Raw genomic sequence first — 16,571 nt, forward strand, 5'->3', positions numbered from 1 at the left:
GCCCTAGCAGGGTAACAACTGATCGTGAGCCCGTGAGGGTAAGCGGGGTACAGAATCGGTAGGCCAAGAGTAGTCGGGTCACACGCAGGGTCAGCAGGGGGTATCAATCCGTAGAATGGTCAGGGCAATCCGGGTCAAACGCAGGAGCAGGCAGAATAGTCAGGGTCAATCCAGGTCAAAACGCAGGGGCAGGCAGAATAGTCAGGGTCAATCCGGGTCAATCACAGGGGCAGGCAGCGTAGTCAGGGTCAATCAGGGTCTCAGGCAGGTACAGGAACTTCAGGATCACAGGAAGACCTTGCGGCAACTTGTGACAGTGCAGGGCATCTTTAAATAGTGCGCCCTGCACTGTCATTGGCCGGCTAGGACGCGCCCCCGGCTGTCATTGGACGCCTGAGGCGCGCCCGCGGCTCCTACTGCGCATGCGCGGCGTCCCGTCAGCCGCGGCTCGCCGGGCCCTGGTGCCTGTGTCCCGGCGCGATCTGCCGCCACCGCGCATGCGCGAGGGACGGAGCCGCGATCGCGGCTCCATGGGCCGTGATCCCTGACATTGCCCCCCCCCAATGGGCACCCTCCGGGAGCCCCACTGATCTCTCCACCGCGGGTGAGCACGAAAAAACTCCCGGATGAGCCTGGGCGCGTGAACGTTCCGGGCGGGTTCCCATGAGTTCTCCACAGGACCATACCCCTTCCATTTTATCAGGAACTGCGTCTGGCCTCCCCTCCTTCGGCAACTGAGGACAGTCTCCACTTCATATTCCTCCTGGTCACCTATGGTGACTGCCTCGGGAGGTCTAGATTCACGGTCCGGGAAGGGATCCGGTCTAGATGGCTTCAGGAGGGACACATGGAACACAGGATGTATCCTGAGTGTCTGCGGAAGCTCGAGCTCGTAGGCCACCCTGTTGATGACTCGTTTTACAGGAAACGGGCCAATGTACTTGGGTCCCAGCTTCCTTGAAGGGCACAGCATCTTCAAATTGGTTGTTGCTAGCCAAACCCGATCTCCTGGTCGAAGCAGTAATTCTCCTCTTCTCTTACCGTCGAATGCTCGTTTACTGTCCTCTTGGGCTTTAGCGATGGCTTCCTGAATTGTCTTGTTATTGACTGAAAGGAATTCCAAGATGTCTTGAGATGCCGGTACCGGATTCTCAGGCATAAGGTCAGGGAGGAATGTGGGATGATACCCGTAATTGGCATAGAACGGGGATTGACCCGTAGCTGAATGACTCGAGTTATTGTACGAGAATTCCGCGGAAGGCAGCAACGACAGCCAGTCATCCTGGAGGTAAGACGTGTAGCACCGCAAGTATTGTTCCATCGTCTGGTTGGTCCTCTCAGTTTGGCCGTTGGTCTGTGGATGGTAGGCGGATGAAAGCGATAGCTTGATTCCCAGCGATTTACATAAGGCTTTCCAGAATCTGGAGGTGAATTGGACCCCCCGATCGGACACTATATCTTCGGGAACCCCATGGAGCCTCACCACTTCCTTGATGAAGATCCGTGCCGTTTCTGGTGCTGATGGGGTCTTCTCCAAGGGCACGAAATGTGCCATCTTTGAAAAGCGGTCGACGACCACCATTATTGCAGTGTAGCCCTGGGATGGTGGAAGTTCGACCACGAAATCCATGGCTATCATCTGCCAGGACCGCTTGGGTATGGGCAATGGACGTAACAGTCCCCATGCCCTAGTTCTGGAGGGCTTGTTCCTTTGACAGGTGGGACAAGTTCGGACGTAATGCTCACAATCCTTGATCATGTCTGGCCACCAGAACAAGCGCCGTAATAGATCCAGAGTTTTCGTTACCCCGAAGTGGCCCGCCATTGGATGGTCGTGGCAGTGCCCCAGGACCAAGGTTCGCACTTCTTCTGGGACCATGATCCGGTTTTCCTTCCAAAACAGCCCCCCCTGGCTCTGGAGGGGTGACCCAGACGGAACTGGTAATCCTACGGAAGCATCGAGAAGCCGGGAGCGAAGTTCCGTTTGTAGAGCGAGGAAACTCCCAGAAGGCAAGATGGTGTCCGGCAGCACAGCGTCGTCGGGGTCCTCGAACATGCGGGACAGAGCGTCTGGTTTAGTGTTCTTAGACCCGGGTCGGTACGTTATATGGAATGAGAATCGAGAAAAGAAAAGGGCCCATCTTGCTTGGCGAGGTCTCAGTCGTTTCGCCGTTCTTAAATATTCAAGGTTTTTGTGATCTGTGAATATTAGAATTGGGTGCGTGGCTCCCTCCAATAAATACCTCCATTCTTCAAGAGCAGTTTTTATGGCCAGAAGCTCCCGATCTCCAATGTCATAGTTACGTTCCGCTGGTGTCAACTTCCTGGAGAAGAACGCCACGGGGTGCAGTAGTTCCTTGGTACCATTCCTTTGGGATAACACCGCTCCTACCGCATTTTCGGAGGCGTCCACTTCCAAAACATATGGGAGGGAAGAATCTGGATGGCAGAGAATGGGAGCAGAGGTGAACAATTCTTTGAGTCTTTCAAATGCCGTCTGCGCTTCGGGAGTCCACTTAAAGCGGACCCCTAGTTTCGTCAGTTGTGTGATTGGGGAGACCAGACCGGAGAAGTTCCTAATAAACTTCCTGTAAAAGTTAGAGAACCCAATGAAGCGCTGTACCCCTTTTTTGTCGGCGGGTATTGGCCAATCCAAGATCGCCGTGACCTTCTGGGGATCCATCGCGACCCCCGCGGAAGAGAGAACCAGTCCCAAGAACGTTATCTCGTGCTGTTCAAAACAGCATTTTTCTGCCTTCGCGTATAGCCCGTGTAGACGCAACCGTTCTAGTACCCGTATTACGTGACCCCGATGAACCTCCCGTGAGGGGGAAAAAATTAGGATGTCATCCAAGTAGACCACCACGAAAATGTCGAGAAAATCACGAAAAACATCGTTGATAAAGTGCTGAAAGGTCGCCGGAGCATTACAGAGCCCGAACGGCATCACCAAATATTCATAGTGGCCGAATCTCGTACGGAATGCCGTCTTCCACTCATCCCCTTCCCTGATACGGACTAGGTTATAGGCCCCCCGCAGGTCTAATTTAGTAAATATCGTTGCGGATCTCAATCTCTGGAGGAGCTCGGGGACTAGGGGCAAAGGATAACGATTTTTTACTGTTATTTTGTTCAGGTCACGGTAGTCAATGCAAGGCCGTAACGATTTGTCTTTCTTCTCTACGAAGAATAATCCGGCCCCGGCTGGGGATGTGGATGGACGAATAAATCCCTTCCGTAGGTTTTCGTCAATATAATCCCTCAGCACACCCGATTCTGTTTCGGACAAGGGGAAGATACGGCCGAATGAGATTTCAGATCCGGGTAGGAGGTCTATGGGGCAGTCGTAGGAACGGTGCGGAGGGAGAACATCTGCTCCTCGCTTACTAAAGACGTCTAAGAAGTCGTGGTAGGCCGGAGGAATAACCTGGGATAGATTGGTGTCGCCATCCAAGCACAGGAGGAACCGGGGCACCATGGGTCCTGTGACGTGGCAGTGACTCAAACAATAAGGGGAGCGAAATTGAATTGTCCCCCCTTCCCAGTCAATCTGGGGGTTATGGGCCCTCAGCCAAGGGAGCCCCAGAATGACTGGAAAAAGGGGGGATGCGATGGCATCCAGGCGGAGGAACTCCTGGTGATGGTCTGCCATTGTGGTGAAAATGGGTGGTGTCTCCTGGTCCACCACCCCTGATTTTATACGGGACCCATCTGCCAAGAAGATGTTGAACCCTCTTTCTTTGGTCTGGAGTGGGATCTTTTGCCGGTGGGCAAAGGTCAGGTCGATGAAGCAACTACAGGCTCCTGAGTCAACGATTGCGGTCACCGACAATGTTCCTCCGGGGAGCTGCAAAGACACAGGAATGGCCAGGTAACTCGACTGATCATCCCTTCCTGCAGGTAAAGTAAGAGAAACGGGCGTGGACTTACTCATTTTAGCAGGACACGAGCGCACCTGATGACCAGCTTCCCCGCAGTACAGACATAGGTTCCGTGATAGTCTCCTCTGACGTTCCTCGACCGATAAGTGGGAACGGGCCAATCCCAGTTGCATGGGTTCCGGGTTGTCCCCTGTTTCCGTGCTTCGCGGATGGTTCCCTGGGGTTGGAGCTGTATCTCTGGACGGAATCCATGCCACCCTTTGACCCTGGCTGCTCCTTTCCAGCCGACGTTCCCTTAGTCTACGGTCAATTTGTATGGCCAATTCGATCAGTTTTTCCAGGGTGTCAGGTAGACCTACTCGTGCGAGTTCGTCTTTGAGAGACTCAGACAGCCCGATGCGGAACTGGTGACATAAGGCCGCATCGTTCCATCTGGTGTCTCCCATGCAACGTCTAAAGTCGGCCGCATATTCCTCGGCTGCCCGGCGGCCCTGCCGCAGTGAGTATAGGGTAGTCTCTGCGGATGCAGCCCGCTGAGGGTCGTCATACAAGACGGCCATGGCCCGAAAGAACTCGGTCACGGAGTCAAGATGTGGGTCGTGCCCCTCCATCAGACGATGAGCCCAATCCTGGGGCTCATCCTGCAGGAGAGAGACTATAAACCCCACCTTGATGGACTCGGTGGTGAACGTGCGGGGCTGTAAGTCAAAGTACAGGGTACACGCACTTCGGAAGGCTCGGAAGCGGTTCCGGTCACCACGGAATCGCTCTGGCAGGGGAACGCGGGGTTCGGGAGCTAGGGGTGTGGCAACCGCTCTGGATCCCGGGTTAGCGGGAGGTTCTGCAGGTGGAGGACTCTGAGCAGGGGGAGTCAGGGGAGCTAATGAATCCATGCGGTCCTCCAGTCGGGCGCAGCGACTGTGGAAGTTCTGGAAAGCTTGGGTCAAGGTTGCCAGGTGCTGACAAATATCCTCTAGGGACGCCGGTACACTTCCTGGCTCTGTCATGGCCGCAAGGTACTGTTATGATCCGCCGGTGGTGCCTCAGGCTGCCAACTGGCGGACCTACTCAGAGCGTGGGGTCTAAGCCCGGGCTGTGCTTTCACCAGGGCCCCTGATGGTGGGGATGGACTTAAAACAGTCCCGGGCCAGGTCACGACCTCCGAGCAGGCCCCCCAGTGGCCGAGGAGACCTTTGGGGACAGGTACCGGGAGAGCCAGATGTGAAGTGGCTAACGGCCCTAGCAGGGTAACAACTGATCGTGAGCCCGTGAGGGTAAGCGGGGTACAGAATCGGTAGGCCAAGAGTAGTCGGGTCACACGCAGGGTCAGCAGGGGGTATCAATCCGTAGAATGGTCAGGGCAATCCGGGTCAAACGCAGGAGCAGGCAGAATAGTCAGGGTCAATCCAGGTCAAAACGCAGGGGCAGGCAGAATAGTCAGGGTCAATCCGGGTCAATCACAGGGGCAGGCAGCGTAGTCAGGGTCAATCAGGGTCTCAGGCAGGTACAGGAACTTCAGGATCACAGGAAGACCTTGCGGCAACTTGTGACAGTGCAGGGCATCTTTAAATAGTGCGCCCTGCACTGTCATTGGCCGGCTAGGACGCGCCCCCGGCTGTCATTGGACGCCTGAGGCGCGCCCGCGGCTCCTACTGCGCATGCGCGGCGTCCCGTCAGCCGCGGCTCGCCGGGCCCTGGTGCCTGTGTCCCGGCGCGATCTGCCGCCACCGCGCATGCGCGAGGGACGGAGCCGCGATCGCGGCTCCATGGGCCGTGATCCCTGACAGAATATCTCTGGCATCAAAGATTAGGACACAGATATACAGGAGTCTTACAAGTCTAAGAACATGGCTGTGTGAGGGGGCACCCTGGACCAGCAAAGTAAAGATACCAATGCATATTGTGCAATGCAGTATGTAACTCTTCAAGGACAGGACTTCCTATGCAGGGGTTGGTAAACCCTGAAATCTTGGCTAGGGTATGAAAAGAATGCTTACACCCATTGTAACACTAAAGTTGAATAGGGTTAAAAAATCTTGTTCTTTTCCCAAATGAGTAGAAGCTGAGAGGAACTAACTTGGTAAGGAGAGGACAGCAATTAGGAGTAATTGTGCATCTCCTGGCAAAGTAAAAAAATAATAATTTTTTGATGTCTCATGTTTTTAAATTGATGCAAGTGTGTGTAGACACAACTCCATAAGAACCCGTAGTATGAAAAATACTGTTTAGTAGCTCCAGTTGACTTAGACAGGGAAGGTTTGCCATGACAGTGAGGACCTCAGTAGATTATGATTGCATCTGAGAGGGGCGCACTGGTTGAGAACTGCACAGTAGGATATACAAAATGCAAATGGAACCCTCTCTCATCAGTAGCCACTTTAATATATTCATCAAGGTACTTGCTAAAAGGGAAGCTCGTCCTCGAAGGGTATTGTCCAAAAGGCATTTTGGCCAATCCATTTTTCCTTCTATCCCGACAAGTGCTCCCATCCCTGCTGCAGAGAAACCCCCATAACAGGATATTACCATCTCCATGCTTTACTGTAGAAATGGTGTTATTTGGATGGTGAGCTGTATTGGATTTCTACAAGAAGTATCGTTTGGTGTGGAGGCCAAATAATTAAATTTTAGTCTCATCTGAACATAACACCTTTTTCCATGTGGCCTCAGAATCTTCAAGGTGCGTTGTCGCAAAGCTCAGCCGTGACTGCATGTGGCTTTTCTTGAAGCATGGCTTTTTTTCTTGCAACCCTCCCATACAAGCCACATTTGTGGAGAATTTGTGATCTTGTTGTCACATGCATACATGTTTCCTCCTGGCTCTTTCATCCAGTTTGGAGCAATATCCTGATCCAGGGAGGGTCCATGTTGTACCAAATACCTTCCACTTCTTAAAATAGACTTCATTGTGCTTCTAAGCATTGATAACATCTTTGAAATTTTTGGTATCCATCTACTGACTTGTACCTGTCCACAGCTTTATCCCAGAGATCTTTTGACAGTGCTTTGCCACCCATAGTTGATTGTATGCTTCAATTGCACTACCATGGACTGAAATGCTCCAGGAACGCTCTTCATGCTGAGTTAATCAAAATGACCACAGCTGATCACAGTTGAAAGTCAAATGGATTTCTGTGCCATTGAGAAGGTGATTAGCTACACCTGACTGCGTTTACAAGTCATTTTTAGGAGGGAAGGTGATCTTTTTCGAACTTCTGTTTTTAGTTTTTTTTTTCCCTCACATGTTGATGTTATTATATCTTTCAGTTGGATGTGTTTCTGCATCTTTCAGTTGCAGCGCGTAAATACACCTGGCTAAAACAAAAACTGTATTTCTATCTTCATTTCAGACTGCAAAGCAACAAAATGTGACAATTTAAAGGGGGGGGGGGGTGATTCTTTTCTATACCCACTGTCATTATAAATAAATCCATGAAGAAAAACAAATTACCAGGTGTTTATTTAAAAATAAAAAACAAAGTGAAGCTTTAACAATAGAGTAAACAATGCTTGACACTTAAAAGCTTTTCATAAAGCCATTCAAAATGTGCAAATGGCCACCACTCCCTTGTATGCACAAAGTATTAGGAGTACTAGTTCAAAAAGACATACATCTTCTATTGCTTATGTAACATGAAGCTGATAAACACGGCTGACACAATTGTACATATATGCTGCAAACACACCCAGTACATGTATACCATTTCTTGGAGGTGACCTTTACCTGTACAGTCAGTATCTGAATCAAACAGCGCTGGAAAACAACAAATTGCATTTTGATTGCTTTTAAAGTGTTCCCTGCTGAATTCTGCCCAGCATACGTTTCACTTCAGTCTCTACACGAAAAATCCGTGCTTTGCGCCACAGACTTTTAGTTAGTGCCCGGCTCTGCTGCAGATCCCGCAAGAGTAGAGTGAGGTGGGCACTAATGCGTGCATGATCCCAGCCTCCAACATTGGCCCGCAGCTCCTTTAATATTACATGCCAGTGACGTGATGCATCTGCTCCCTCAGTAAGAGATACAAGGACTTTGACCCCCACAGGCTTCAGGGCACGGAGACCATCATCTGACAGTTCGTTAAAGTAGAGACTGCAGGGGAAAGAAAAAAAAAAAGAAGTACCACATATTATAAAACTAATATTGAGTTATAGGGTAAAACTACATACTGTATACATGGCAAAGTGCAGTTTATATTTAAAGTTAAACAATAGGCAGATTAACCGCTTGTCTACCAGTCACTTATACCCCCTTCGTGCACAGGCCAATATTCAGCTTTCAACGCTGTCGCACTTTGACAATTGCACGGTCATGCAAAGACTGCACACATATGAAATTTGTAGCATTTTTTTTTCACAAAAATAGAGCTTTCTTTTGGTGGTATGTACTCACTGCTGGGTGTTTTATTTTTTGACCTATACACAAAAAAAGAGCAAAAATGTTGAAAAAAAAAAGTTTTTCTTTGTTTCTATTATAAAATTTTGCAAACAGGTAATTTTTCTCCTTCACTGATATGCGTTGATGAGGCTGCACTGATGGGCACTGATAGGCAGCACTGACAGGCACTGATAGGCAGCACTGACAGGCACTGATAGGCAGCACTGACAGGCACTGATAGGCCGCACTGATAGCTGGCACTGATATGCAACAATGATGGGCACTGATAGCTGGCACTGATATGCAACAATGATGGGCACTGATAGCTGGCACTGCTGGGCACTGGTGGGTGGCACTGCTGGGCACAGATCATCAGGGCACTGATCATCAGTGCCCTGATGATCGGTGCCTCTCTGTCCTCTGACAATTGCCGGTTATCAGCAGTACTTTCCTCACGCTGTGACAGCGTGAGGAAAGTGCAGCCGATAACCAGTAACTGCATTTAACAGTGATCTGCTGTGTCATTGGACACGACTGATCATGTAGTAAAAGGCCGCTGTGATTTGCCTTTTACCACATCATGTGATCAGCTGTGTCCGTAGGACAATTGACATGTGATCTGATGATTGGTCACAGCGATCACATGACACTGGCAATGGGCCGGTGTAGAGATATCTCATCGGATGTGTCCTGTGGACACAACCGATGACAGATCGCCCCGCTGCGCGGCCCCGTGGCAACAGAAGCGGGTCGTTTTGACAGGATGTCATACGTCACCCAGTCACAACGAGGGGTGTATAGCAAATTGATGGCGAGGCGGGAAGGTGTTAAAGGCTTGGGTTTAGAAAAAAAAATACCTGCTCTATGACGTGGTTTTGTACAGAGCAGCCCGATCCTCCTCATGTCTCAGCCAATAAGGAGAGCACAGCATTGGATCGACATGGGGCTCAGATAAGTATTAGAGGGCTGTGGGGGGAAGCAGCACATGGAATTTTGTGTACCTTCATGCATGGAGTTCATGAAGGTCAAAAAAAACCTTCAATCTTACCTGGTATCAACCTTTTGCAGTTCATGTACAGGAGGAACTGAGTATGAGAGGAAAAAGCAGAACCAGGAGCCAGCAACCAGTTCACATGCTGACAAGAAGCATGTTGATAGGAAGAGAATAGAATGATAGAGATTTGAGCTCATTACTGTACTACTTCCCCTTTCCAGCCACAGTCTGGGTCCAGAATGACCAGGGCTTAGAGGAAGTGGGTTGAATGGTGGTGGACAACAGGCAAGGACATCTAGCTGCAGAAAAAGGACTGCAGGGAAAATCTATGGACTGGAGACAAATACTGCAGCAAAATGTGTTTTAAACTTTTTGTTATTTGTATCTTTTATTGGGCTATTTATCTTTATCTTGTCGTTTTTCACTGGAGCTCTGCTTAAAAGCAACTCTGAAATACAACTCAGCTTCCTATGTGAGCAGTTAAATGAACTTGAGTGATCTAGCGTGCCTAGTTCTTACTTATATTACTTAAATAAAATGTGTTATTGCTTTTGGAATGGAAGATGGAATATAAATTTTGAGCAATACTGAATAGCAGCTAAGCAAAAACTGGGGAATGGCCACACATTTATTTAAATAATAGATTTATGAAATTGGACACCTGATATTTATGATATTGTGGATGAAATATGTGCAATTAGGAATGTTTTGTAATCAATACGTTTCTGGGGCATTAGAAAAGGGTTAATAAACAAGTAACGAAAAGTAATGATTCAACAAAGGTATTTAGAATATTTTTTATTTTAAGTGTTTAGTATTACTAAACAATCCAAAAATTTCCCACCAAAACTGCTAGTTGGGCAACATAAAAAAAAAACTAATGAAACAGTTTCAACATCCTGCGCTAAAAGCAGAGATTTTGTTGCATACATCTGCAAAAACAAGACGGTAATGTGCAGTGTCACGGTACAACTTGCTGAAGTGTGTCATACACGAGAAAAAGAAAATAAAGGACATATTCACCAAGCGCATTTTAAGCATATCAGCTTAATATTACAGTAGATAAATATATCTAATGCTAAATCCGTTTTAACTCCTACTGTTGCTATCCCTTTCAGGGTAAGTTGATCCAGCTCTTCATGTGGTGGAATCAAAATGTGGCACCCTCCTAGGTAGGTGCTAGGATTTGTATAGTTATGTTAAGCAAAGCTGTTAGGAAAATCTAGTTGGGCTCTCTGCTTAACAGAGTGCTGTGATGTATTAGTCAGGTCTGCTCATGATGCTCTGGTGCTGCTGAGTTTGTTTGAGTTCTGCCCGCCTTCAGAAAGAGCCTTCCACAACCTGGGAGGGAACTAAGCAAATCGGCAGCATGAATATGGATAAAACCCTAAAAAATTGCAAGGGAAGGCAGTCCCATTGCATGCTGGGAGTGGTATTTATGTTCTCTGAGCACATGGGTTCAGCTTCTTTCCGGGGGAGGATTGAACCAAGACAGGATGGAGGTAGACTTGCCTCGCCTGGCACTTGGTGCCAAGCGGGCCTTGGATGGGTGACCTAAGGGCCTGAAGTTAGAAAGAATGACCCTGGTTCTACAGTAAGCTGACTGAGGGGAGCTGTCTGCCAAAGCTCTGTCTGGTATCACTGGAGAGTTTCGCTTGGAAGATTGGAACCATTCTGTCCCTGGGCCTTGTGAGTACAGACAATGAGGAATTTGGGGACTCTGTGTGCTTGCTATCTCCCCTGGTGCTTGATAGGCAGCATGGGTGAGGAAAGAAAAGAACTCTGGCTGGGGTTCTGAAGAATTCGTCCAAGTGTTGCTACAGAAAGAGAGCTTTGCTCTGCTACGTTACCTTTTGGCTAAAGTCAGTGATTTCCATGTGTTTGTACTTGTCGTTGTCTGTGGTAACCAGAATGGCCTGCAACCCTGTGGATTACAAGTTCTCAGCTGCCCTGCATCAGTTGGGCACCGTGGCTCTCTTTACAACAATGTTTAGTGGGGGGGTCCAGTGCCTCGCTGTTGCCCGTAGCAACCGCTGCCGATCATTGTTTCTACTGTTACTGCTGACACCCAGTCATCCAACAATGACTGGAGCTAAGTGTCCTCTCCTGGCCAGTAGACGTTTTTCTGCTCAGATTCAGCTTTAGCAACGCCTGCAGTCCAGTCAGTCTACCCTTGCTTTGAGAAGCAGGGGTTAACACCAGCAGGGAAAATTCCTACAGGGCAGTCCCACTGGCGCCAAAGTGTCTGACTTGAACGTGTGGCCATGCCCTCAAGTCTGCCCAGTACGCTGTGGGACAGTATGAAAGAAGAAAGGTGGAGGCTGCAGTACGGATGTACCACATGTTTTCTGGCTGGAGAGATGGAAGGCTGGAAGATATCTGGAGCTGGAGATACAGATCGGGTAGAGTCCTGGGACTGTGATTTCTTTACACCGATGGCAGACCCATACAGTGGAGGATGGCTGCCTTCTGTCATATATTGCCCACCCAGAGAAGCTGCTGAGGGGCAGGTGCCCACACATACTGCCCAGATGGAACCAGCAGATGTCCCAGAGAGGCCGGCTGTTCAAGACCACTCTGTCACCCCTGCTCGGAAGGAGCTGGATTCAGATGACTTTTCTTTGTCGGGTGAGCCAGTGGGGAGCGACAGGGGTGTTGAGCAACTTCTAGGGTCAAACAGTACTTTAGCCAGGATCCCTGATCCCAGACTTTTGTTACTGGACAAATGGACCCTATTCTATTTCTTATACATAGGGCCATGTACTTTTGACCTAATGGATGTTGCAGGATTCCAGCCCCGCAGGTTCTCTTCTTTCTTATGGACTAGGCTGGACTCCAGTCCCTTCATTTCCCAGGTGTGCTGATCTGGGGAAGCTGCAGGGAGACCACCTGGCCTCATTATCCTACCAGGAGGGGCTCCTCTTTAAGTTTCTTGCTAATTGAACAGACAGTATATTAAACTGCCTAGTTAGTTAGCTACTCAGAGTTAGGAATGTGATGTTCCTATGTTTGTTCCTTTCTTCCACTGTTCTGCAGGTGTCCACAGATGGCTGTCGCCTCCTGTGCAAGAACAAGAAGAACCATTGTTGTTGATGATGGGCTTCCTTCTAGGAGGAGGTGCTTCATCTCCATCTAAGTGCACCTGTAAATATGTTTCCGGTGTTTTCATTCATTCTGCTGCTTATGATGGAGTGCGGCTTTGAATGAGTGCGGAGCAGTTAAACACAGCACTTTAATTATGCCTTCTCTACTTTCACAGGTAACTGCATTTATCTCCTACCTCCACTCTTAACCAGACAAACGCATTGACTCCTGCTGTTCTTCTCTGGGTAACTGCATTTATCTCCTACCTCCACTTTTAACCAGACAAACGCATTGACTCCTGTTAAATTCTGAACAAATGTTGTAATTATATTTGTGTATCTGTTGACTTGTCCTCACCTCTAGGCGCACTCAGGTTTATGACTGTGGCCTGGTTCCTAAGAAACATCCCCCACTATTCATGTGAGCCTTATCAGCTTCTAATTGGGGCGGAGTTGAATGCTCATTTGAGCATCTCCCTATAAATTTAGTTCAGCTCATGGGGGAGATCTCTGATGGGGGGCACAGTCTCTGATGGGGGTGCTGCTTATGATGGAGTGCGGCTTTGAATGAGTGCGCAGCAGTTAAACACAGCAGTTGAACTAAAGCAGGAGAACTTGAGCAGCAGGAAGACACAACAACAGCAAGAAACTCTACTGCATGCTGGACAGACTGCAAGGAAACATCTTTTACATACCTGAGTCCCACTCCATGTACCTTTTATATAATACACCCCTCTTCTCCTCTTCATATTACTATCCTCTGTTCCCAAATCTCATGTCTTTACCCCTCTGCTCCACCCCAAAACTTGTACATCTCCCCCTCGTTGCTATCATCTCCCTACTATTGCTTTCATCACCTCCCCAAAATGCCTCTTCCACTCCTCCTTCTCATTTTCCTCTCCTCTGTTCCCAAAATCGATTCACTATATCCCTCTGCTCCTCCCAAACATTTGTATATTGTGTCCTCACTGCTTCCCTCACCCCTCTACGGCACCCACCACCTCCTCCTATTACTCCACTCTCCCACTGACCCAAACACCTCCACTAGTAGTTTCTCACGCTCCTGCACATCCCGCTCCCATGCCACCTTTCTCACCCTTCTCCTCCTCATAACCGCGGGGGACATCTCCACGAAGTCTGGCCCTCCACCACCTCCCTCACCCGCACAAAACCCTCCCGCCTCCACGTCCTGCCGCAACCCCCGCAACTTAGTATCTGTCCCCCTGCTCCCTAAAATCTCCCCCCCATTTTCATGTGCACTCCTGAACACCAGATCGGTGTGCAACAAGCTCACCGCCATCCACAACCTCTTTGTTTCCCGCTCTCTCAACCTCCTGGCGATTACGGAAACCTGGATCCAGCCCACTGATTCTACCTCCCCTGCTGCACTCTCCTACGGAGGTCTCACCTGGACCCACTCACCCAGGCCTAACGGTCGTAAAGGTGGTGGGGTTGGTCTGCTCCTGTCACCGCAGAGCACCTTCCGAGTCCTCCCAAACCCCCCCTCCCTATCCTTCTCCTCCTTCGAGGCCCACTGCGTCCGACTATTCTCCCTAACCCCCCTGAAGATTGCTGTGATATACCGGCCCCCTGGATCCATACCCTGCTTCCTGGAAGACTTCTCCTCCTGGCTACCCTTCTTCCTCTCCTCTGAGCTACCCACTATTACCCTTGGGGATTTCAACATCCCTGTCAACCTCGACAACCCGGACACAGCCCGTCTCCTCCACTTAACCTCCTCCTTTGCACTTGCACAGTGCATACAATCCACCACCCACTCCGACGGTAATATCCTTGATCTTGTCTTCTCCAACCGCTGCGCTCCCCACAACCTCACTAACACCCCCTTCCCTCTCTCTGACCACAACCTGATTACCTTCTCTATCTCCTCATCCTCCAACGCCTACCCCTCCAAATGTCACACTTCTACCAGCCGTAACCTCCGCAACCTTAACCCTGCCTCCCTCCACTCCGCAGCTGATCAACTCCATGACCGCATCCTCCCCCTGTCCTGCCCCGACTTGGCTATGACCGCCTACAACAATGCGCTGTCAACAGCCCTTGACTCACAAGCGCCTTTAACCACACGCAACATCAGACCCCGACCGCTCCAGCCCTGGCAGACTGATCACACCAAAACCCTCAAACGACACAGTCGTGCCCTGGAGCGACTATGGCGCAAAACCAAATCCCAACAAGCCTTCACCCGCTACAAATCTGCCTTCCACACCTACACCTCCTCCCTCCATACTGCCAAACAAGCCTACTTCCTGACCCTCATCAAGGCCTCTCCTCCAATCCTCGCCGACTCTTCTCCACCTTCAACTCTCTACTCTCGCCACCCCCACCTCCACCCAGCACCTCACTCACTGCCCTTGAGATTGCCAATCACTTCAAAAACAAGATTGACACAATTCGCAAGGACATTGCCGCAACTCACACGCCTTCTCAACCCGTCCCCTCTCACACAGCTACCCCCTCATCCCCCCTCCCCCTCGACATAACCCACAGGGACTTCGTCGCTGCTCAAACTCCCTCCAACCCCCTTCCCCCTCACTCAGCTACCCCCTCTTCACCCCTCTCCCACGGCCCCACCACTGCTCTGACCTCCTCTCCCACCCCACCCTACATTCCTCATACTGAAGCTCCCCCAACACTCCGCACCTTTGACCTTACTACCATCGAAGAAGTCTCCAAGATCCTCTCTGATGCCCGCCTCACCACCTGCCCCCTCGACCCTATCCCCTCACAACTCCTACAACCTCCCTCTCCCTCCATCCTACGCTCCCTCACCCACATCTTCAATCTCTCTCTCTCCTCCGGCACTTTCCCTTCCCCTCTGAAACATGCACACATCACCCCCATACTTAAAAAGCCCTCCCTGGACCCCAATGACCCGAACAACCTCAGACCCATCTCCCTGCTCCCATTTACATCTAAACTCCTCGAGCGCCTAGTCTACGCCCGCCTATGCTCTCACCTCAACGACAACAACCTCCTCGATCCCCTACAGTCCGGCTTCCGTCCCCTACATTCCACCGAAACTGCCTTACTCAAACTCTCCAACAACCTGCTAACCGCCAAAGCTAATGGCCACTATTCAGTGCTCCTACTCCTTGACCTCTCTGCGGCCTTTGACACAGTCGACCACCCCCTCCTCCTCAAAAAACTACACTCCCTCGGCCTCAGAGATTCTGCTCTCTCCTGGCTCTCATCCTACCTGTCACAACGCTCTTTCAGCATTACCTATAATGCCACCACCTCCCTCTCACTCCCCCTCTCTGTTGGGGTCCCTCAAGGCTCTGTCCTCGGGCCCCTTCTCTTCTCCATCTACACCTCCTCCCTTGGCCAACTCATACACTCTCACGGCTTCAACTACCACCTCTATGCCGACGACACACAAATCTATCTCTCAACCCCCCACCTCAACCCCTCGGTCTCCGCCCGAATCACACACCTGTTGAGCGACATATCAGACTGGATGTCGCTCCACTTCCTTAAACTGAACCTCTCCAAAACCGAGTTTCTTGTCTTCCCTCCAGCCCGGACACCGCCCCCCATTGACTTCTCCATCATGTCCAACAACGCTACCATCAAACCCGCCCCGCAGGCCAGAGTACTTGGTGTCATTTTGGACTCCAACCTATCCTTCCAGCCCCAAGTCCACTCTTTAACTAACTCGTGCAGACTCCACCTGCGCAACATCGCCAAAATCCGCACGTTCCTAACTCCAGAAACCACTAAACAGCTCATCCACTCGCTTATCATATCACGACTCGACTACTGCAACTCCCTCCTCACTGGCCTGCCTCGCCGCTGGCTATCCCCGCTTCAGTCCATCCTGAATACGGCTGCCAGACTCATTCACCTTTCCAACCGCTCCGTGTCCGCCACCCCCCTCTGCCAATCCCTCCACTGGCTTCCGATTGCGCAACGGATCAAATTCAAAATCCTAACACTGACGTACAAAGCTGTCCACCATACTGCCCCGAACTACATCACTGACCTAATATCCAAGTACCGCCCAGCACGCACACTCCGCTCCTCACAAGACCTCCTTCTCTCTAGTTCCCTGGTCTCCTCCTCCCATGCCCGCCTCCAGGACTTCTCCAGGGTGTCACCCATCCTCTGGAACTCCCTGCCCCAACCCATCAGATTATCACCTACTCTCCTCTCCTTTAGGCGCACCCTGAAAACCCATCTCTTCAGGGAAGCCTACCCCGCCCCCTGCTAACTTG

The 16,571-nt window shown here is 50.4% G+C and overlaps 1 protein-coding gene across 2 annotated transcripts in view; it reads right to left on the reverse strand.

Moving 5' to 3' along the window:
- Nucleotides 1-7,322: 7,322 nt before the first annotated feature.
- NLRX1 (NLR family member X1) overlaps nt 7,323-16,571 on the reverse strand; it is a 53,674-nt gene continuing 44,425 nt past the window's right edge. For both annotated transcript variants that reach the window (XM_089678579.1, XM_089678580.1), the window contains exon 8: nt 7,323-7,971. In XM_089678579.1, coding sequence (XP_089534705.1) covers nt 7,668-7,971 — 304 coding nt within the window. In that variant the 3' untranslated portion in view covers nt 7,323-7,667. The remainder of the gene's footprint in view (nt 7,972-16,571) is intronic.

Source organism: Staurois parvus, unplaced genomic scaffold (genome assembly GCF_062004578.1).
Source record: "Staurois parvus isolate SC_StPar_1 unplaced genomic scaffold, SC_StPar_1.0 ptg000207l, whole genome shotgun sequence".
NCBI lineage: Eukaryota > Metazoa > Chordata > Amphibia > Anura > Ranidae > Staurois > Staurois parvus.